At 36.6% G+C, this 25,153-nt stretch overlaps 1 protein-coding gene across 3 annotated transcripts in view; it reads right to left on the bottom strand.

The window, feature by feature from the left end:
- Positions 1-25,153, bottom strand: part of clcn1b (chloride channel, voltage-sensitive 1b) — a 240,811-nt gene that overhangs the window by 99,400 nt on the left and 116,258 nt on the right. For all 3 annotated transcript variants that reach the window (XM_039763728.1, XM_039763727.1, XM_039763730.1), the window contains exons 6-8: positions 7,947-8,024; positions 1,358-1,436; positions 1,059-1,184 (exon numbers count right to left, since the gene is read on the bottom strand). In XM_039763728.1, coding sequence (XP_039619662.1) covers positions 1,059-1,184; positions 1,358-1,436; positions 7,947-8,024 — 283 coding nt within the window. The remainder of the gene's footprint in view (positions 1-1,058; positions 1,185-1,357; positions 1,437-7,946; positions 8,025-25,153) is intronic.

The following is a 25,153-nucleotide window of genomic DNA, read 5'->3' as shown; positions in this document are numbered from 1 at the left end:
TGACCTGAATAATTTATGAGATAAAACTTTGAGCTAGTAAACCTGTAATGTACAGTAATTCTTCAAATCCATCACTATGCAATGATAATTTAAAATGAATACTGTAAATGCAGTATATATTTTTCATAATGATACTTTCCCTAGGAACTGTGGGGCTGTTGTAGATCATGCACAGCCATATACATGTGACATGAAGGCACTGTATGAATGGAGATTTACTTGACACCATGTTTTTCATCCATGAGAGGAAACCAGACTAAATAAAAAAAAAAAGCCACTTAAACATGAGGAGAAACTGCAAACTCCACTCAAGCAGAATGGAAGAAACTATAAATTAAAGTAAGATCATATGTAGATCTTGTAGCAGTTTATCCTCAACCTTTTCAGGCTCTCAGAGTCACTTTAGAGCCTACACAAAGGATCTAACCAATTTGTTGCTGAAGATCTAGATAGGTGACAAATCTACACTTTGGCATAAGAAGGCCATGCTTAATCCAAGATGGGATGAAGCGGCAATGCCAGTAAATGCAAACCCTCTATTGGTTATTGTTATTGTATACTTGTGGAATCAGCAGTTTTTATGGCAGGTGGAGTAAAATGCTTTTAAAAATTATAGTTCCCAGCTGTGTCATCATTTCTGATTAAATTATTTTTATACTGTTTAATTTCCAATTAACACTTTTGATATTTCTGTACTTTTTTGTTAGTCATTTTTCAATTTTTTATTGTGCCACACATAGCTGACACAAGGTATCTTATAAAATAAACAAGATCACATTCATCATTTATTGAAAAATTCAGTGAGGACAATTAAAAGAAACATGTAAACACTTTACTTCAATTCAAAAAAGAATGATGGATTGGCCAATTCTGTGAGAACCTTGGAGAGGACATGATACTCTTCATTTGTGAAATAATCAAATGAACAGGTATAAATATGAAGTTTAAAGCTACAACTGTTCATACCACACACATACAGGTTTAATGTTCTTTGCCATGATAAAAACTAGGATTAATGTTTCTATCATGGCAGTGGAGCCACTGAAAGGCTCCCTTACCAGCATCTTTGTTCCACACTGCCAGCACTCGAAAGATGAAAGCACTGAATGTGGCCGCAAAAAATCCACGCCAATAATTTCTGACAGCAAAGTATGTGGATGTCACTTCAATGCTGAAAAGGACACCTGTAAAGGACAAGGCAAATGTCAAACAATCAATGTCTTTGGGTATTTAGCTGAAATCTCAGAAATAGAAAAAGATAAGTGAACACTCAGAGAAGCTGTCATTTATAGAGCAGGTGAAAGAGACAGTCTCGCAAGATGATAAGCAGGCAGCACACTGAGCAGTAAAGACTTGCCTCCAAGTGGAGTCCCGAAACAGCAGCCAACACCCACTGCACAGCCTACGGTGAGAATGTCTGTGTAGCAATACGGGTGCTACTGGTCATCCGGACGAGGAGGGAAGAAAAAGAAAGAAAGAAAGAAAGAAAGAAAGAAAGAAAGAAAGAAAGAAAGATTGGAAAATCAAAAAGAGATAAAGGCAGATAGAAGAAATCAAGTCAGTTTAAACAGTTAACTTTATAAGACAGTTTATGAGAAGCATAAGACCATCAGTTACATTTACAACGTAATGTCTTCCTATTTGAGTATAGGTGTGTGTGTGTCACTATTCAATGAAGAATCTTCATAATGAGAATTTTAAAAACTCCTTGTATGATCGTTAATGTTAGTACTGCTTCTATGTTGTGTGATTTTCTGGCCTCACCTGTAGGTGCCAGTGGATTGTCTTTGTGCTTTGCTCAGCAGACATGTAGCTCCCAGTCCTGACACAGAGAGATGAAGAGATCTCCACAGCTTGGTACAGTAATTGGAAGTTTATGCAAATTTTTCAGCTAACATATAATTAAATCCTACTACCCTAGATTTTGCTGCCAACGAATGCAACATTTTTAGAATGTGTCAGGGCAAGAGATGCTGCAACAGCTGGGAGCATGCAAGTTTCCCTTTGAAAATTCCCTCTAGTGAGCTCTAGTTAGTTCAAATCAAAAAAGAACAGATTTGTTTTGCCTTCATAAACTTGAAACATTCAAATCAAAATATTTTCATGTCATTTTATAGCCTATTAAAATATTTTTATAGATTGACTAAATCATATCTGTGTTACTAATGCAAATCATACAAGTAAATTACAATTAACAGGGTTCACCTTTAACATGCAATGATTTAGGGGTCATGTACTTTTTATACGTGTTTACTGCCAAAAAGAGGCGTTTTGTCAGTTGCAAAAGTTGTCCCTTTCACTTTTACAAGCAAGGGATGAATTAGGGTATGGATTCAGACTCTTTAAATAAATATATTTATTTGGCAGACTCTTTTAACCATAGTGACTTACAATTACTCTGAGATAATATTAATTACTGTAACACTGTCAAGATAAGAGGATCTTTTGGAGCAAGGCTCCAGGCCTTAGAAATCACATTTGGTCTATGTAATTGTGAACAACTCCCCAAGTTAAAGGCTAAAAACTGATAATGTGATCTGCACCCAATTAAAACTGTGAACATTGCTGAAAATTGAATTCTAGATCATTATTTTTTTCAAATATAACTTATTGACAGCTAGGTCTTAGCTCATGTCTACTACACAGATGAAATCTGTTAGAGCATTCCTCCAGTCTCTTTAGTGCAGAAGCAATTGTTTTTGAAGTGCAACCAGGCATGCTGTTAATGGAGTAAGACTGTTATTTCCCATTGATACCACTTAACATGTTTACTGACAGCATCAGATCATACCGTTCTTGTTACCAAGTGTTAGTCTGCCACAGTGTAAGCCACTTAGTTCAGTTTCATCTGTCTCTTCTTTGCAACGCGAATAACTGTCCATATTACATTTTCCATATAAAGTAATATAAAAGTAAAAGGAAAAAGTAACTTGCCTCCAATGGGGGCCGCGAAGCAGCATCCCACCCCAACAGCACAGGCCGACACCAGGAAGTCGAGGTAGTGTTGCTCAGTCTAGGATGAATGCAAGGAGACACAAGGAGTAGCCATGCAACCAACAGAGAGTGAGAAAAAGAGAAAGAGAGAGAGAGGGACATAGACAGCCTGCTGGGGAAAGCTGAGAAGAGCCTTTACTCAGCAGCCATCAAAATGCCCCTCATGGCTTATCTCTTTTTCTGTATACATTAGCGTCACAAGGCAACACAAAGCACTGTTAGTGAAGATGACTTTAACAAAAGAAACATTTTATTAAAGTGATATGCATTCCAGTTAATATGGTGTCTGATGTGCAATAACAAAAATACATTGGCTTTCACACGAATTACATATCATAAGCCAAACAGAAACGGATGACATTCACGCCATTAAAATTTTCAGCCAAAGAATTACAACTGGTGATATAATCCATCCATTTTCCAACCCGCTGAATCCAAACACAGGGTCATGGGTGGTCTGCTGGAGCCAATCCCAGCCAACACAGGGCACAAGGCAGGAACCAATCCCGGGCAGGGTGCCAACCCACCGCAGCTGGTGATATAATCTGTTAACTAAAACATTGTTTTTTTCGATGTGTTGGCAGTTAAAAAATAAATAACAAAAAAGTGTCTGTACAATGAATTAAACAGACTTAACTGTGATAAAAACAATAACAGAATGATGTATTTCTTAAAGTCAAAAATGTCAGTGTTGGGAATGCAGACATCAAGAAAATCAGAAAGTAAAATATTTATGTGTAATGCCCTGATTTGCTCATGTTTCAAAAAAGTTTTTTCAAATTCATTTAAACATTAAAATAATTAATATAAATTTTATTAAACTGTTTAAATGAATGTAATGAGTACAGAATTGGATAAATTGGATTTCATCATATATATTGATGCTTTTGGTATTTTTGTTCACATGTACAGTATAATATGTTTAAATATATTCTACACTTTCAGCCAGTCTAATATCCAATGGATTTAAAAAGTAGACAGACCCCTTTACTTTTCGCTATATTAAAACTTTATGATAAAATAATTTACATACTTACAAAGACTATGACTGCTCTTTTATCTGTAGACAAGTCAAAACTTTTCTTATTTTTGTATTCAAGTGTGTATTTGGTGGGGGTTGAATGCTGTTATTGTTATTGTTGTTTGTTAAAATTATTTTTTTATCTATCTATCTGTCTGGCTAGTGTAAGGGACGCCTCAGTAATGGAAGAATGGGGGGATGCCAGCTTATCAAGGATACTGCCTCCCCCAGGACGATAGATGGCAGCTTCTCTGGACTGCAGCAGTGCCCCGGATGTCCACAGGGCACTTTGGGACTTGGAGTTCAGCAACACAGCTCTGCTGGGTACCGTGGGTGCCACCAGGAGACACTGCAGGGAGACTGGGGATTCCTTACTATTTACAAAGCCCGGAAGTAATTCAAAGTCATGGTGATGGAAGCACAGAAGCACTTCCGGGTCAAGGACTATATAAAGGACTGCTGGAGACCCAGCAAGGGAGCCTGAGTCGGGAGGAGGTGGACAACACTTGCTGGGAGGTGTGGAGGAGAGAGAATATTCTGTTAATTATTGAGTATTGTGTTTATTGTGGCTGTGGTGCTTTGGAAGCACTGTGCTGGAAGAAAATAATAAAAAAATCTTCTTGGTGCTTTTACCCTGTGTCCTGTGTGTCTGTCTATTGGGTTTAAGGGGCAACAGTGACCCCTAGCATCCACACTATCTATCTCTTTCCACATGAATATTTTTGTTAAGTCTGGACATGACTGAGAAGTTCTAAAGCACCTCAAGAGGATGTACTGTGTTATGGCACCATTCCAGACTTGTCTTTCTACAACAGCTTTGGCTCCTTATCTGCAGCATCACTTTACAATACCAGGCCCCTGTAATTATTTGCCAAGATCTCTGTTGCCAACGGACACATATTCTGCTGTACTCTACAAAAGTATAATCTTCTAAAACCTAAAGACTTAAAATTGAAAGTAACATTTTAAATGAGTCATGCGGCCTTAGAAAACATTTTAAAAAGTTTAGTCAGTAACAAAATATTGCATTTAAACTTAACTGTACTGTTAAGAGAGCCAAACCAAACTTTTAATGTATGTATGGCTAAACGGTTAATAAATGTAAGACAAGTTTGGCTTAGAATACTATATATACTGTGCTGTACATTATTGTGCGATTTGAACCACAAGTTAAATTGATATCCATAGATGGTATGCTGTAGGGACACATCAGATTTATTTTAAAATATTTGAAGAAAAAGCAGAAGAGTCAGCATGTTGACTCAATGAGTAATGAGAAATTGTGCTTTGTGCATTATATGCATACACGGAGGGTAGGCTGCGCCACTCATTTGCTTTTCTTATAGAAACTATTTTAAAGTTACTCTCCATAAATTACTTTAATCAAATGTTTTATGAAGATAGATTCATCAGGACAAGAATCATCTGTTCTGCATGACTGAAGTACACAGACAAGTTTGTGTGACTTAGTTCAATAGAGCTAGGTGATATTAACTAGAAAGTAAGCAATGACATATTGCCTAATATAAATAAAAATTTACTACCAGAACTGTAAGCTCAAATAGCATAAGTATATTTTAATAAGCCTTGGTAAACTCTTCTTTTTAGTAATTGAAATGTACAGTACACCACTATATCATGTAATGGAAACAGCTGGCTAGGATTCCAAAATATAACATTTTAAGACATGCTAAAGCCAGTTGAATATTTTATATCTGAAAAAGTATGTATGTTGTAATGAAGTCTGTGTTGAATTTGTGAAAGCTCTCAAAATACCTTTTTATCCTGTCAAGAGCATGTGTACCTCTACAGTGACAGTAAATGAGCATTATTAGTTGGGCACTGGTATTTATTTTAGGTGTCCAGACCTACTAAGTGACATAATGTCTCATCAACCAAAAGTCATTCCCTCCTACTTACTTCTTTAGATGAGTGTAAAGCTGTATGCAGATTATATAAAGTCACACCTTGTTGAAAAGGTACAAGATCCTGCAAAAAGCTTAAGAAGGGCTGCTGATCTCCTGTGCATTGAAACCTTCCAGAGAATTATGATTTAGTCCTCCCCTTTGGTGTCCATTTTAAGACATCATTTTTCTCTTCTTCTGTCATCACACTTCAATATTACTCCCTATCTCATATAATTTCTCACTTTTCACTAGTCATGCTTTTGAACATTTTGCCCAAAATATGTGTATTTCACATTTTGAAACACTAATCAGCTTCTTTGATGACCCTCAATTAACAACACAAACATTCCTTTGCTTAAATTATAGGTGTCATAGCAATCTGTGCTTCAGCAAAAGTCTTTAACATTCAGTTATCTATTATAATACAGTACTCATTCATCCATTTTCTTTCAAAATTTACCATCCGTCAAGTCCATCCTGATGGCAATAGGCAGTAGCTAATCCTGAAAGGGGTGATGGTTCTTCATAGGAGTCATACATGAGCATTCACACAATACCAGATCATCTAACTTGCATGTTGTCTTAGGGTTGAGGGTGTCAAATTGAAGTTTTATTAGAAGACACACATGAACAGTAATAAGAATGGGCAAAGTTAACACAAACAATAGCTGATGAAAGATCTAAACTCAGGTCCCGGCAGTTATGAGCCAGCCACTTCAACCATGTGCTACCAATATGTCATAAGAAGCTATGATGAAATCTATATAATTAAAATCTAAAATTCCTAAACAAATAAGAGGATTCAAGAACACTAGCAATCTCCATCAACTTACTGTGTGGAATTTGCCTGTCATCTTCACGTCTTAGTGGGTTCATCTCAGGAAAACCTGCCTTTCTTCCCACATTCCGGAGAGTGCATGGTGTGTAGACAGACAACTCTAAATTAACCATGTATGATGGAAGGTGGGTTTGTACATAGGTTTGCTATTTGATATATGTGTGCTTCAGGCAGAATTGGTTCTTTCCTTATACCTAAGGATTGCTAAAGTGACGCAGATGCATGCACACACACCCACACACACACACAAATACACAGTAGGGTCAATTGAGCAACCCCAATCCACTTGAGAAACGGGAAGAACATGTTAACCTCACACAGTGAGCATCAGGACGTGAACACCAGCATAACATGTTCCTAAATTAGAAGTAGTAGATGTAAAAACTGGAAGGACAGACAAACATATAATGGCGTATGATCCCACTGTGTGATTTTGTGCTTTGAAGAAGACGCTTTATACAAAAGTGATTTTTCAAACTTCCTTTTTTGGAATAAGCAAACGATGAAAAGCAATTTACAACGCATTTATAGCAACTAAAGTTAGTTCACTGCCATGCTCTATCCGCACACCATAAGGTAACATTATTTTTAGTGGTACTGAAAAGATCATATTTCACGCGAGACTAATGTTCATTTCAAGGCTGGGCTTTTTATAATATTACCCTTCATTTACAACTCCTTCAGCTCCAACCTTTAAATTAATACCTCAAAGCTTGCTGACTGGATCTGTTAAGATTTATTAACAGTTTTTATTATTCTTTGGGACGGAAGAGACAGTTTCCTGTAGCCAATTAAGCTAAGAATTGTGTCACCACAGCATCATACTGTTTACTGTGTGTTATTCCATTTATTTCAGTTTTTAGGATGGAAGATACTTAAAAGCAGGCATGTGTAATGATATTTGTGGAACACCAGGATTAAAAAAATGAAAAAAATGTTAGTGCTATAATAGACAAACCAAAATATTTACCTATCCATTACTTTTTCTCATTACATAGTTTTGTAGCACCAGTAGTTAGTCTGGCTAAAGCAGATGCAAAGCAGGAGCTAACACTGAATAGGACACCATGGAGAGACAAACCAGATGACTGCAGAATTTTCACAAACAGATTCTTACCACTCAAGATGCAATTAGTGTATTTTTTCATGCTGCATTTTTGGGTTCGGGCTGCCAGACACTGCTTACCTTGTAAACATCACTGAAGATAGACATCACTTTACTGAGTACAGCTGCACAGATGCTCGCAATGTGGACAAATGGGCCCTGTAAATAAGGGAAGAAGACAGGAAAGAAAGACAATTCAAGATTATGAAAACATTAAACATTAGATTGACTTGCACTTGTACAGAAAGACAGGCATTGAGAAGGGCAGTAAGGTGCAGAAACAGGCAAATGAATCAGGCCTGGCACAATTATTGCTTGTCTAATGGCGATAATAGGACCCATATGGGGACCAACATGTACTAATTATGCAAGCAGTAAAGCCAACCACAGTAATGCAGATGCTAGTTACTTTAACAAGCATCTGTAATTCTGTGTATTTCTAATTTTGCATCTAACTCCAAATTAAGCAATTAAAAAAACAGAAAAGCGCCAAAGGCCCCCCACACCCATTCTTTATTTTAAACTCTTCAGGATCAGATTTGCAAATGTCGGAGTTGCTAATATTACAAGGCAATCAAATATAGAGATTACATCCATCTATCATGCTAATTGACTTATTCAGGGCAGGGTCACAGGGCAGCTGGAGTGTATCCCAGTAATCATAGGCACAAGTCCATCACAAGATTAGCACACACACACACTATGGCCAATTGAGCAACACTAATCCACCTAACCGGTACATCTATGAGAAAAACTCACATAAACACAGGGAGAACATGCAATCTCCATACAGGGAGCCTTGGTATGTGAACCCCAGTCTCCTTATTGTAAGGCAGCAGCGCTAGGAAGAGCATATGATGTGCAAATATTTTGTGCACTGCTTATTTCTAAACTGTTTAAAGAGCTTCTAAAAAATGAAATAAATCATTCAGGTAGCTTTATTTTGTGGTAAAAGTACTCTTATGGAATGCTAGGGATGAAATCTGGAGTTTTGAAGAATCAAACAAAACCAGTGTAAGACAGCAAAAGTCAATTAAACAAACAAAACAAATGTGTAAAGTACAAACATAAGACTAAATTTTGTATATACAATTTCCCAAATCGTTTTTATAAGGTCATTCACAATGCATATAAAAGTAAATGCTTAGAAAGCTTAGAAATAATAGAAAAAAGAGCAATGATGTGTACAGTGATAATTCGGTTAATTTTAACTGAGTTTATACATATATAGTGCTTATCTGTGAAGACAGGTGTGAAGCCCACTCTGATGTTTTACTAGCATCCCTTCCGGGATTTGTTCCTGCCTTGTACCTAATGGTGCTAGGTTAGGCTCTGCAGCCCTACCACTGTACAATTGGGTTATGCAGGAAAATTAACAGACAGGCAGAAGTCCATATACCTATTAAAAACTAATACTAGGAGAATAGCTGGCCTGTTTACAAAAGAGTAAAGAAAATACTCCAGTGAAAACATTTTTTAAAAAATAAATCTAAAATAATAGTAATAATCTAAATGAATAGCAAAGACATTAAAGTCATTGCCACAAGCTAGAATCCAGTCTTAATGTGTACATGTTTTGGTAGTAATTTCCACCAACTTAATGTGTATTATTAAGTAGATCCAGGTTCCAATCTGGCAGTATGGGGCATAGGAAGAAACTGGTGAAGGTGGAACAGAATTGAACAAGTGATAGAAAGAAAGAGAAAGTCTTAGAAAGACTTCAGTTAAGCAGCTTTAACATATAAGACAAGGTGCATATCCTAGGGGAACCGTATTTTGTTTAAAAGTCAAATAGGTACCTTGAAAATATGGAGTGCCCAACAGTCAGGTAGATAAAAAACTGCCTGCATCACTTATTATTTTGGTATCACAATTTGAATTTATATGAATTTTCAAATTCATTTTATACAATAAGATGATTGATCATACTGATCTGGGTCAATGCTAACAAGATTTGGGGTCTCCCATTATATACAAAACATACTTAATTCTCCTATAAAAAATCAGATAATCTAGAAAACCCTGGCGGTCTTATGCTGATACTATTTCTTCTGTCTGTTCATCTTTTTCCAATTCCATGTGGGGTCAATGTGCTTGATCAATCTCTGTGCAGCTTGGTCTTGCACTGTCCACACCAGTCAAGTTCTTTTCCTTCAGATCTTCTTTTACTTTATCCATCCACCTCCGATTTGGCCTACTTCACTTTCTCTTAGTCCTGTACTTCCATGCCCATCACTCTTTTGCCCATATATTCGTTGTCTCTCCTCATCATGTCCATACCACTTCAACCTACTTTGAGGGACTCCCTTAGATATCTTTCTCACTTTTGTTGTACTTCTGATAGTCTCATATCTTATTCTGTCCTTTTTTTGTAACTCTACACAACCATCTCAACATCATCCTTTCTGACACATCTAACTTTTTCTCCTGTGCTCCCTTTGACGTCAAAGTCTCAGCTTCATAGATCATTACTTGTCCTACCAATGCCTTAAAAACCTTACCTTTAACCTCTGCCTTAATTCTTCCGTCACACAATACTTCTAATACATTGTGCCAATTGTTCCATCCACAATACACTCTATGAGTTATCTCTGCATATGGTTTTCCATCTTGGGCTATCGCTGATCTTAGATATTTAAATGCATCCACTCTTTCCAATAGCTCTCCCTGCAGGTCTAACTTCTTAATCCTGATCCTCATTAACCCTCATATATTATGTTTATCTTCAACCCTCTATCTTCCAAAGCCCTTCTCCATTCCATGGTCCTTTGCTGATACTACATATTTGATTTGTTTATCTGAAACATGCTTAATATGATGCTTTGCATTTTGGGTAATGCTAGAATAAACTCTGAAACCTCCATTCAAAGACTCTAGATTTAATTGATACAAGGAATACAATATAAAAAATCAAGTCTTGACATTTAGGATTGTCAATCAGTCAGTCAGTCATTGTCCAACCCGCTATATCCTAACTACAGGGTCACGGGGGTCTGCTGGAGCCAATCCCAGCCAACACAGGGCACAAGGCACGAACAAATCCCAGGCAGGGCACCAGCCTACCGCAGGACACACAGACACACACACACACGTAGGGACAATTTAGGATCACCAATGCACCTAACTTGCATGTCTTTGAACTGTAGGAGGAAACTGGAGCACCCGGAGAAAACCCACACAGACACGGGGAGAAAATGCAAAGTCCATGCAGGAAGGACCCAGGAAGCGAACCCACGTCTCCTTACTGCGAGGCAGCAGTGCTACCACTGCGCCCAGTGCTGCCCATTTAGGATTGTTTTGTGTTTAATTTAAAACATTTATTAATTTGAAGTTGACAAAATAGGAAAAATTAACGCAAAAGTCATTTTTACACCAAAAAAGGAAAAAGAATGTTAGAGACACTTGCAAATGGAAGGCAGGACTCCAACATAGCCAATATGTTTAGATAATATTTCTGAACTGTTACACTGCAGAATAATGTGCATATAAAAGCACAATATACTGTATATAAAGGAAAGCAGGAAAGGGGAGCAGCTCAGTGAAAGTCGCTGTGTTGTAGCTCCCTGCAGTCATCTTTCTTTTGCAATGAAAGTCACCATAAATGACTATTGTAATGACATAAACCATACTGCTAGCAATGTAAACAAGAGTATCACCACGACAGCAAGGAACAAATTACTTCTTATTAAAGTAAAATGTCCCAAACATGTAGTAAACTTGTAAAGAATCTAATGAGGATTTACATCACACTAGAAAGAATATGTTAGCAAATGCTGCTAAAAATGAATTAATTCATGACAATGACAATGACACTCTGTTTTTTTATTTTTCTGCTAGATTTCAACCCTAATGGCATTCTATTTTGAAGAAATTAGGATTTATAGATAAGGAAGAAAAAAGTATACCAAATGACAGAAAAGCAGTAAAGAACAGATACTCCACCATCTGCCACCTAATAATCAGTAAACTGAAGCCATAATGCAATAGTATTCATGCTGGAATTGCAAGAAAAACCGCCTATCTGTTTTATCTTCAGTGTTCTCAAACAATGCTAATGCTGCAGTAAACATTTATAACCATTCTTAAGAGTGTAATAATGCCTTATATGCATTTTATAGGTTAATTTCTAAATTGGAGAACACAATTTGAAAATCTTCACAAAGTAACATCCATTTTCTCTGCAAACTATTAGATCAGGACTGGCAGCCAAATCTCCTGCCTACCCCTCTACTCTACTAACATTATACATTGTGATTCTTCCAGAGACATAGGACTAATTTATTAGTTAGTGGGTGGGCCTCTCTGGCAGTGTTTTAAATTAGTTTCAGTCTTACTTTCTACAAAGGTAGAAAATTCTTTGTTAGTTGTGGTGATTGTACTTCAGAGATAGATGACATTGTTTATGGTATACCACAAGGATCTATTCTGGGTCCACTGCTCTTTTCAATCTACATACTTCCATTAGGTCAGATTATCTCAAAGCACATGGCGAATTACCACAGCTTTATTTATTGATTCTGCCTGATGACCCTGATACTCTTGGAGCTCTGATCCAATGCATTAGCAGTATTTCTGAATGGAGGAGTAATAACTTTCTCAAACTAAATAAGGAAAAAGCAGAAATCTCAGTGATTGACAAACATGGATATAGTGAGGGCATTAGAAATAAACTTGGTTTACAAAGGTTTAAAAATCAAGGTGGAGATAAAGAATTAAGGGATAATTATTGATTCTGACCTAAACCTTAAATTCATATTAACCACATTATGAGGACTACATTTTTTCACTTAAGGAATATGGCAAAAGGAATAAGGCACTGAAAAATTAATTCATGCTTTTGTTTTTAGTCGAGTTGATTACTATAAGGCAATCCTAACAGGACTAACTAAGAAAGACATCAATCTGTTGAACTTTGTGCAGAATGGAGAAGTGAGAATTTTAACTAGAAAAAGAATATTTGAGCACATCTCACCAGTTTTAGTATCGTTACACTGGCTACTTGTGTTATTCAGAATTGACTTTAAATACTAATAGTGGTTTTCAAATCCTTAAATAATCTTGCTCCATCCTATATTTTGGAATGCCTGTCCCTCTACATTCCAAGTCATATACCTACATCTTCAAATAGAGGTCTGCATATAATTCCAACAGTCAGGCTTATAAGAAGTGGTGAGGCAGCCTTTTGCTGTTATAAACCTAAAATCTGGAATACTTTGCCTATAGAAATTCGCCAGGCTAATACTGTGCAACATTTAAAAATACTGCTAAAACCCATTATTTTAATATGGCTTTTCTGCAGTTACATTTCAGTTGCACTCCTAATAGAGTGAATGGGTATAGAATTATCATATTCATCAGGGATCCACAGTTTGTACTAATCCCCACTAGTCTCTGCTGTCTTTTCTGGTTCTTCTATTGGTGGCGATTTGCACCATCACTACAGTGCATCCGGAAAGTATTCACAGCGCTTCACTTTTTCCACATTTTGTTATGTTACAGCCTTATTCCAAAATGGATTAAATTCATTTTTTTTCTTCAGAATTCTACACACAAAACCCCATAATGACAACGTGAAAAAAGTTTACTTGAGGTTTTTGCAAATTTATTAAAAAAATTAAAAAAACTGAGAAATCACATGTATATAAGAATTCACAGCCTTTGTTATGAATCTCAGAATTGAGCTCAGGTGCATCCTGTTTCCCCTGATCATCCTTGAGATGTTTCTGCAGCTTAATTGGAGTCCACCTGCAGTAAATTCAGTTGATTGGACATGATTTGGAAAGGCACACACCCACAGTTGACAGTTCATGTCAGAGCACAAACCAAGCATGAAGTCAAAGGAAAAGGCACCTGAAGGACTCTCAGACCATGAGAAACAAAATTCTCTGGTCTGATGAGACAAAGATTGAATTGTTTGGTGTGAATGCAAGGTGTCACGTTTGGAGGAAACCAGGCACCGCTCATCACCAGGCCAAAACCATCCCTACTGTGAAGCATGGTGGTGGCAGCATCATGCTGTGGGGATGTTTTTCAGCGGCAGGAACTGGGAGACTAGTCAGGATAAAGGGAAAGATAACTGCAGCAACATACAGAGACATCCTGGATGAAAACCTGCTCCAGAGTGCTCTTGACCTCAGAGTGGGGCGACAATTCATCTTTCAGGAGGACAACGACCCTAAGCACACAGCCAAGATATCAAAGGAGTGGCTTCAGGACAACTCTGTGAATGTCCTTGACTGACCCAGTCAGAGCCCAGACTTGAATCTGATTGAACATCTCTGAAGAGATCTTAAAATGGCTGTGCACCAACGCTTCCCATCCAACTAGATGGAGCTTGAGAGGTGCTGCAAAGAGGAATGGGCGAAACTGGCCAAGGATAGGTGTGCCAAGCTTGTGGCATCATATTCAAAAAGACTTCAGGCTGTAATTGCTGCCAAAGGTGCATCGACAAAGTATGGAGCAAAGGCTATGAATACTTATGTACATGTGATTTTTCAGTCTTTTTTTTAAATAAATTTGCAAAAACCTCAAGTAAACTTTTTTCACGTTGTCATTATGGGGTGTTGTGTGTAGAATTCTGAGGAAAAAAATGAATTTAGTCCATTTTGGAATAAGACTGTAACTTAACAAAATGTGGAAAAAGTGATGCGCTGTGAATACTTTCCGGATGCACTGTACCTGATCAAGGCACCATGCAGCCCCCTGAGATGATAGAATGAAGGACAGCGTCTCAGCTACCAACAAAACAAACATCATCAAATACTATCATGTGAAGCCTGAAAACAAAGAGGACTGATTTAAGAACATTTGTTAGGAAGAATGCCCAGTGGTGGCTGGGCAGTCTTTTGGCCTTGGAACCCCTGCAGGTTTTGTTTTTTTCTTTTTTTCCCATTTTTCTGGCCGTTTGACCTTACCTTGTTTTGTTTACTTATTCTTGTATTATTGTCTAATCTTAATTGTTTTTCTTTTCTTGTAACTTTTTCTTTGTCATCTTGTAAAGCCCTTGAGCTATATTATTGTATGAATGAAAATGTGCCATGGAAATAAATGTTGTTGTTCTACTTTTAATACTGCAATGTTTTAAAATCTAGAAATGGTGCTCGCATGTTAACCTATTCAGGTATTATTTTAAATTCTGAGATTTTGTAAACGCTTCCAGAAGATTGTTTACAATTTTTAATTTTACATTTTGAGAATTCCTGGTCATGTTTTTGATAACATGCTAAACACATTGTATTGAAATGAAAAGTAAGCTGTGATTATAAAATATAAGGATTATGTTCTTTTACTTTATCCTGAAAGCAAATATGAACATTTAAACTCTTCAAATACATTATCACCCTTTTTTACATTTTTTTTATTTAACTTCCATAAATATAAATGTTACATAGACAGCTCACCAATCGCATCAAATAATATGTTTCTATTTAAAACAAATGTTGTTTTCTTAAAACCAAAAGTCTCAGTAGTTTGAGCTAATATGTATATATTAAAGGTTTTAATGAAAAAATAACAAAAATAAGCTAATGTGATGGGCTGGTGCCAAATCCAAGGTTTAGCTCATGCTGTGTGCCCAATATAGGTTATGGATTATCGCAACCCTAAGCAGGTTCATGTGAAGGAGAGGCAGATTGAAAGAACAGCTAATGATGGCATTTCAAATGCTTTGAATTTCTTACCACTGGTTTCCACATAAAGTATCCGAGTCTATGTTTGGATTTGTTTGCTGACAGATTTCAACAAATTGATAATCTGTATATCATTGCACTTAATTTTAAATTTGAATAATAGCCTAAGGGGCGGCACGGTGGCGCAGGTCCTCCCTGTGTGGAGTTTGCATGTTCTCCCCGTGTCTGCATGGGTTTCCTCCGGGTACTCCGGTTTCCTCCCACAGTCCAAAGACATACAGATTAGGTGGATTGGTGATTCTAAATTGTGTCTAGTGTGTGCTTGGTGTGTATGTGTATGTGTGCCATGTGATAGGCTGGCGCCCTGCCAAGGGCTTGTTTCCTGCCTTATGCCCTGTGTTGGCTGGGATTGGCTCCAGCAGACCCCCATGACCCTGTAGTTAGGATATAGCGGGTTGGATAATGGATGGATGGATAATAGCCTAAGCCATTAACAGACACCACACTTTATATAATGTATTATTTCCTGAATCTGTTAACACAGCATGCATGTTGGGGTTATTAGGTAGAGAATTAGGATATTAAAAATACTTCACAATATGGCCTACTATTTGCCATAATGTTTTGCTCTTCTATCAAGTTTAATTTCATGATAAACCAAATTTTCTACTCATGTAAGTTTAAAAAGCTCATATTCATTTATGGTATGAAACGTTTTTCCTACTTCAAATGCTCATCTGCATATGCAGTACATTTGTTGTGTTAACTCTATTTCCTTACTGTATGTCAGGGTGGTGTTGTTCAATATACTTTTATTCCTATGAGGACATGTTAAATACATTGCCATTTATTGTGTGCAATTTTTTACATTGTAGAACATTTGAAAAACTCATCACTATATAATGAAAAATTGTTCATATATTGTGTCCTAAGATAATTATTTCAGTGCTCCAAAAATAGTCAATAGTATCACAAATACACTGAGAGATATCTTTGATGGCTGTGGTGGGCTGGCGCCCTGCCTGGGGTTTGTTTCCTGCCTTGCACTCTGTGTTGGCTGGGATTGGCTGCAGCAAACCCCCGTGACCCTGCAGTTAGGATATAGATATAGCGGGTTGGATAATGGATGGATGGATATCTTTGATGGTAATGTAGTATAGCCAGCAAATTAATGTATCAAAAGAAAAGTGAGCAACTATTATTGAAAAATGTCTCTCTACGTATTAGAAAAATATTATAAACACATGAGAAAAGTAGACACTATATTTTACTAAGCATTAAGATGTAAGAGTTAGGATTAAAATGACTTATGCCTACATATTTTTATTATTCTGTATGAGCTAGAAACCACCAATAATTCATTAAGCCAAAGGTAAGATGTGCAGGAGAGCTGGAAAGGGTGGGCTCCTCGCTAAGAGGGGGAATGTGAAATCTTTGGCTGTAAATAATGGTAGCCAGCGAAGAGTTAGCAGGGAGTAAGGATAGGCCTTGTCAAACAGAAATGATGGACAGAGAGGGGTTTTGACAGCCCCTCAGTTAAGAAAGATTGGTAGAATTAATTAGAGGCAAGATTAGAGCAGTGAAATGATAGGAGTCAGATGAGGATGAATAATGGCTTGTATGATAAGAATTGTAAAAAATTTAGGAGATGCCTATGGCTGCTTCTTCAAGTCATCTGAACTGAATCTGTATGTGCGGCATACAATAAAGCTTGATTCTGCTGCCTGTCCTGAGTCTCCAAGGGCCTCCATTGGGGCTAAGGGTCCCCATGTCAGCCTGCTTGAACACTATCAGAGGATAAAGTAGAAGCCAAAGACATCTTCATTCTTTAAAATTAATTGGCATTGACACCTGAGTGTGTGTAAACAGTATAAACATCCATCCATCCATCATCCAACCCGCTATATCCTAACTACAGGGTCATGGGGTCTGCTGGAGCTAATCCCAGCCAACACAGGGCACAAGGCAGCACACAAACCCTGGGCAAGACACCAGCCCACTGTAGGGCACATACACCCACACACAAAGCACACACTAGGGACAATTTAGAATCGTCAATGCACATAACCTGCATGTCTTTGGACTGTGGGAGGAAACCAGAGTAACCGGAGGAAACCCACGCAGACACGGGGAGAACATGCAAACTCCACACAGGGGGGACCCAGGAAGAGAACCAAGGTCTCCTAACCAGTATAAACATGATAGTTTTTAAATTTGTTTTAGCATGCCTTTATATTTAATTAGGTGCTTTTTTCCTTTCATTTCCAAGTGATACCACTTATTCCTTAAAGTATCTATAAAGGATCTGAAGTTCTAAATTCTCTTACCAACAATTGTAAGTCATTAATGCTTTTACAGTAGCAGCTACAGGAAATAAATCATGTGGCTGTCATCAGATGTAGTGGGTTTTGTTTTACTCGACTGCAGCGCTAACTGCATTTCAAGTTAAAAAAAAAGTGAAATTCAGCACCTATACCCATTTAATGTTCTGTTTATTCTCTTCTGTCTTTAATTTTTTAACAGTCCCTAAAATGCAGCCTCTTGAATTGATTTGTTTAACTGTACCTTATACCCCAAAGGCCATTATGTGTTATGTTAAGTTTCATTGGACCAGCATTAGCATATTTTGAATAATTAAATGATACCTGTGACCTTGACTCTGCTTCATTTTTTATTTAGAAAGCACAATTGGCTTCTATGTCCTGTATTTTTCAATGCTCTCAGTTAAGTCTATCACAAAATACATTTTTTTCCGTTACCAGTTTGAAAGCCAACAAGTTGGAACTACTTGTTCTGTTGCTTTCTTTTTTTATTTTGATTACTATCCATCTATCTATTTTCAGAACATACCTAAACCAGGATCACAGGATGCCTGTGCCTGTCTTATCAGCATTGGCACATTGGACGTGGTGCCATTCTATCAAAGGGAACACTCACATACATCCACAAACTCAGGCACACTGGGTCAGTTTAGAGTCAGCAAGTATCCTAGAATACACATCTTTGAGGTAAGGGAAGAAAAGGAAACCAGAAAAAACAAACAGACACAGAAACATGCAAACTTCACACTGAAAATGATTCTAACCCTCTCTCTACCTTACACTGCAGCACTAATTTTCTTTTGGAATATAGAGTAAGTGCGAAAAATGCTTTGCTGTGTGACTATAGGTTAAAAGTTGGACATTTTATTTTAAAGTTACGGAATAAAAATGATATTTTGGTTATGCTTGTGTGGGTTGTGACTGATTCAATTGGAAGAGAAATCTGAGAAGGTGTTTAACATATACTATATCTAGTAGTGTGTAAAATCTTAGGCAGCATAGATTTTTTCAGTATACATTTTTTATTAGATGCTTAGTTTTTATCTTCTTCATTAGTGTGTCATTGGAAAAAAATGTAATAAGTCAAATACTGAAGGTTACATTTTTTGCACAACATCTGCTGGGTCTGTACTTCCCTGACCATAATGGTGAAGCACCACTGCTCCTCATCATTATTTTAGATCCAGGAATACAAAATGCAGTGCCGGGCCTAGGCCGAGAATATTAGTGTACCGACTGCTTGGTAATTAACCCTTGTGGCTTCCCAAGCCCCCTTATGATCTGCGCTTTAGGTATTTGCCTAATTGGCCTTAATGGTGGTGCCGGCCCTGACTACATGAGCATCATCTCTTCTTGTACAGAGACACAAGGGACAAAAACATCTCTTGGCAGCACTAGTCAAATGGCAAGAACTCTCCCAGGACAGGAAACTAGTTTTTCAAATAGCTCACTCACAACCACACACATTTAAAATGGTCCGATTTAGGTTCTTCCAATAATTTAACAAGAGCATTAGTTAGAGTACTCTGAGGAAACCCACTCAAACATTAGAGAGATCACAAAACATTTCACACAGACTGAGACCATGTTGGGAATTATTATCCTCAAAACACATCCATCCTTTTCAAAGATCACAGTTATACATTGTTACCTGCTTCAATATAGCTTTGTGGAAACTAAAAACAACATATATTTTTTCTCATCAATTACTAGTTTGTTTATTTTATTTTTGAATGTCAGGTTTTCATGTGTGTGATATCATGCTTCTGTTGGGTGGATAAATAAAATAATATATGTTTTCTTTTACAGCATTGAATTAAACGTTTCTTTAGAAGAAAAGATGTAAAATCAAGTAACAAATCAAGGGGCAGTAACTAGAAAAGTGAGCATGGCAAGTAATTTTTTTATTTAGGAGAGGATTCAGTGGTCAGGGTAAAGAAAGACAAAAAACTAGAAATGTCCCCAAAAAATTCATATGTCCTAAAACAAAAACAAAAAAAAAGCCTGTTTGTTTTCTATTTGTAAGGACGTAAAGCCTCTTATCCTGACACCAAAAATTTCAAGGCAACCCAATACAAAATACCAGAAAATTGTGCAAAAATACTGTAGTCCCAGAATTCTTAGAATCCTGAAAACTCTCTTTCTTCCCCTTATACACCCCCACTTTAAAGACCCTATCTGCTTTTTGTTCTCAACTGTCACACTTTAGTTTTGTGTAGCTTCCAAGAATATTCCTATATGTAGCATTCTAACCAATCATTCTTTTGCCTGTCTTGCTTTCACAAAATCCTACAGTACCCTAATGTTGTCTCTATAACCAAAATGTAAAGAAAGAAAGCTTTTTATTACACTAAAGGCCTACATTGAAAGCATAAAATATCTTATTTTTTAGTTATTAAATTACATTATTTTTCCTGCTTGATCTCCCCACTGACAATGGCCTCCTCTAAATTTCTTGTCCCAGTGACAAACACTCAGTTGCCTAGCATTGCTAGTCCACTGACATGCAAAACATAGATTTTCTTATCTGTTGGCAAGATCTTCAAGAGTACCTTCTTATTCCCCCCAACACTGGCTTCTTCACTTGCCAAAGAAAAAGCTCCAACAAGCAATGCCAAGCCCACAGTAGGTTGTGTACACTTAGATAAATGTCACCTGAAACATTTACATAGTTGGTAATGATTTGCAAGGCAAAATGAAGAACTTCCTATGATCCCAATCATAACATTAATTTGTAACACCATGAGTATCAAAACACAAACAGGGAAAAATACAAATAACAGCACCATATATTAATATTCCTGTAACAACACTTTAACATTAATCAAGCTATACAATCACAATTTTGCCAAAATATTTTATAAATTCCATGTGATGTCCTAGTTGAAATCCTGACCTCTCTCAGTGAAGCACTAGACGTGCATTTAAAGACATGGGTTTAGGTAACAACTATGGATGTATTGCCTGTGCACTCCCTTCATTTGTACTCTGACACACGGCTTTCTCTTTCTGTTGCTGTATATATTGCATGCTGACATGAATTTCCTCTGTGCAATACATTATGTTGCCTTCTGATCTAACAAGCAAATTAATCACGATTGGAGCCGCATTTTCAGGAGAAAAGACAATAAGCGAAATTTAAATACCTTAGTAATACAAATTAGTGTCTTTACAAAGAACAGTATTCAATGAATTACAGATCACCTACCACAGAAACCAGCAAAATTGTTTTTTCATTTATCAAATAAATGTTCAGATTCCAAACTTGCTATTTATACTAAGAAAGCTTGCATTAATGCTATGGGTCTGACAAATCAGTAGCCTCAACATTTTTAACTTAGATATAAATTTCTGTGAGTAACCTGGGATGGGCAAATATTTCAATATATCTATGACAAGATGACTAGAGGCCTTGGAATATTCTGTAGGTTCACAAAGCAACCCTGTTTGTATCTTCTGAGGTCATTTATTATTCAGAGGAGCACTACATTATAATGGTTGGGAAAAATGTAAAATAAATTAATGCTTGATAATGTATTTGCAAAAAAATGATATAATAAATTGTAGAGAGATAGAGTTCTCTTCTATACGTAGTATGAACACTCATAATCTCATAGGAGATGTTAATTGTACATTAAACGTTGCCTCCTATTATATACAGTATGCAAGGTCCATGACTAAGATGACCTCAAGAATTCTGAATATTATCAAGCATTATAAATTACATGGCCCAAAGTTTCAATATATGGAACATTTTCAGCACTTTAATATTTATTGATTTTATACTGACAATACATTCATATTCTTTAAACAATTATGCCTCAAACTTGATCTTCAGGGAATACGTTTCTTCTATTCTATTCATGTCAGAATGTTTTCTGCCAGAGCTCCTTAATCTTCCTTCAGTATCACTGGTAGAAGCTACACTATACCATTCTACAATAGTGAAGATATATACAGTGTTTCTACACTCTACCAGTATCTTTCAAAAATGTCACCCCTAAATGTCTTCAAATAGTGTTGAACAAGGGATCTTTCAAACAGAATGTGTGACAAAGAATTGAAATCAGTCATTGACAAGATACACTCCTCATAATCTGTACAAAGCACGATATAACTAAACATCAGATATTGCAAACACTTGTCTTGACGTTGCTCTATCATATGTTTCGAAGCTGTTGCACACTCACACCATTTTAAGAAAAATAATCTTTGCCTACCTGTCAGACAGCATTGGAATCATTACTGATGACTTACATAAACCATAAACCATATAAACCATATAGCATAGCCTTAACAATGGCTCCTTTTTTGTGAGATCTCTTTTTAGTCTTGTTTAAATCTCTTTCAAGACTTCTTATTTTTAGTTATTATTAGACTGATATCTTTATCCAAGTTGACTTACAACATTTAAAATATAATTAGTTAGATTTTATTTGGTTTTCCAATTAGAGCAGATAGATAAAGTGTCTTTTTCATGGACACAGTGTCAATAGGGGGATCTGAACACGCAACCTCAGGAACTGATGTCCAAAGTCTATACCACTGTGCAGTGCTGCATGACTTTGATTCCAGAAGCACAGCAATATAAATAAGGGCAACTAATAGTATTATTCTGAAGCAAGGACTACAGTTATACTATACTGAAGTGTTTTATTAACACAAACAACTGTCCATACATTTCACCATATAATACTGCCACACAAAGTAAATATTTTAAAAATGAAAAAAAAAATATCAAGACACAACTTGGAAAATCTGAGCCCACTGTGTGACTTTGACAAGATCTCTGTTGAAACTCAAGAGGAAATAGTTAATAATAATAATAATAATAATAATAATAATAATAATAATACATTTTATTTAAATAGTGACTTTTCCAGGCTCAAAGTGCTGCACAGAGTCTCAGAAAGAACAGCAATATGTAAAGTGTGGTGCAGATTTAATTATGCAATTTTCATTACGCTATAACTTGTTAAAATAGAAAATCACCCGAAAAATCCCCGAACATCGAGAATTGTGCGAACTGACATCATGAACAATCGTCTTCACGCTGAACTGGAATCATCCCCATATAAATCAAAGTCATCCAGACGATCTGGATCTGCATAATTAGATCTGGACCACCCTGTATATGTATCAATTGATACAAATATTTTCTGCATAAACACTAAAACAGATAAATTCAGGATATACAAACCATTAAATTGAATAAAACACAATAAACCGGAGTAAAAACTAAATTCAAAACCAGAAGAAAAACCTGATCAAAAAACACACACAAATTATCCTGAGCATCTGGACAGAGAGGTAAACTGAAAGAAGGTGCGGAATGTTGACTTAAGGTAGACGCCTTCCTTAACAGAAAAGGTTTAAGTTTAAAAAAAAATGAATTGAGTCAGCTGATCTCATTAATTTAGGGAGGTCATACCAAAGACTGGGCGCTATACAGCTCAAGGCCCTGTCACTAGAGTGCAGTTAGTGTGAGACGCAACAAGAGTGCCAGTTTCTGAGGACCTTAATGGGTGAATAGGAGCATAGTGATAGAGAAGGTCACTAAAGTAGTCCATTGCAAGGCCATTTAAAGCTTTGTATGTTATTAATAGAATTTTATATTCAGTCCTGTAAGACTCAGGAAGCTAGTGAAGGCAGGATGCATGTTATGTGCTCACTGTTGCTAGTTCATGTAATGACTTGCGCAGCAGAGTTTTGAATCAAATGGATTCGTGAAATAAGATATGAAGGGGAACCTGCCAGCAGAGAGTTACAATAATTGATGCACGATGTGATAAAAGCATGGACAAGTTTCTCAACATTAGAAAAGAAGAGGAATGAGCGAACATGGGATATGTTATGGAGGTGGAACTAAGAAAGTTTCTTAATGTGGTTTTTATGGGTGGAATAAAATCCAAAAGCAATTAAAAACTACACCAAGAGTTACTGAGAAGGAGCTTGTTTTCTTAAATTGTGCTTTAGTGCCAATCTACAGGAGATCAGTTTTGTTGCAATTTAATTTTAAAGAGTTCTGCTCCATCCAGATTTTAATTTCACTGAGGCAAGTTTTGAGCTGAGAAAGCTTTGATTAAGTTTCACTCTTAACATTGAAACAGAGCTGAGTATCTTCTGCATAAAAATGACAACCCAGTCCAAAACTACAAATAATATGGCCAAGGAGAAGCACATAGTTACAGAAGAGCAGAGCGCCAAGGACAGAGCTCTGAGGAACCCCTTGAGTGACCGGCGCTGATCTGGACCTGCTGTTGTCAAGACTGACAAACTCATGCCTATCAGTTTGATAGGATTAAGCCACTGGAGGGCAGTGCCAGAGATACTCAAAATGTTGTCCATTCTGGGCAGTAGGATATCATTTCTGACAGATTTAAATGCTGCATTTAGGTCTAACAGAATTAATAAGCTGGTTTGTCCAGAGTCCGATGAAATAAACACATCATTAGTTACCAAAGCAGAGCAGTTTCACAGCTATTCTGAGCTCTGAAACCAGACTGAAAGGGATCCATCAATTTATTAGAAGTTAAGCAATTGGTCAGTTGGGAGGCTACAAGACAACCAAGAAATTTAAAAAATGTATGTGAGAAATAGACCAGACTATTTTAACATTGGGTTTTACAGAAGCAATTTTAAAGTGGTACTTTTTCAATGAAGAAAAATCTGAGAAGTAGGAGACAAAAGAAATTGTCTCCAGTTTATTTCTTTCTGATCTCAGAATCTCCGATCTTGTTATCTAATTGAAACCAAAAAATATATTAAGGAGATCTCTTTTTTGATTTTTCATTCCTATGGGGAAAGGTAAAATCAACACCAAAAAGACACAGCAAAGAAAGTCCTACTGCTATCTATGACAAAGTCCTTTTTCAAACTCAGTTATTACATTTCTTTGTTTTGTCTAAACTACTTTAAAGCTTCAATCCCACTTTCAGTGCAATGCTATCTTTTACATATAATGACAGCACAATTATGTCACACATTGTGGTATCAACACTCATGAACTTAACAACGGACAAGGTAATCAATAGCACCATGATGTCCGCCATGAAAAATTGTTCTGACAATGGTAGTGGTCATGGAAATCTTAACCTCAAAATGGTGCTGAGATGATGTTACTAAAACAGCAATGTTAATTTAAAATGTCTAAAGAGATATAAATAATGCAAACGATATTGAAGGCTTAAAATATTTATGACAGCACCCGCTATAACTCACTAAGAAATGATGGTTCAATTCTATTTTAAAATGAAAAAACAAAATCCTTCTGGGGATACATCCAAAACTTCTTTGAAATTTGGGAAGTATTTATTAATATTGCAAGTAAGTATGCTTC

This window comes from Polypterus senegalus, chromosome 9 (assembly GCF_016835505.1).
Source record: "Polypterus senegalus isolate Bchr_013 chromosome 9, ASM1683550v1, whole genome shotgun sequence".
Taxonomy (NCBI): domain Eukaryota; kingdom Metazoa; phylum Chordata; class Cladistia; order Polypteriformes; family Polypteridae; genus Polypterus; species Polypterus senegalus.
Note: the sequence above shows the minus strand (reverse complement) of the source record. Positions and strands in the feature narration are given on the sequence as shown.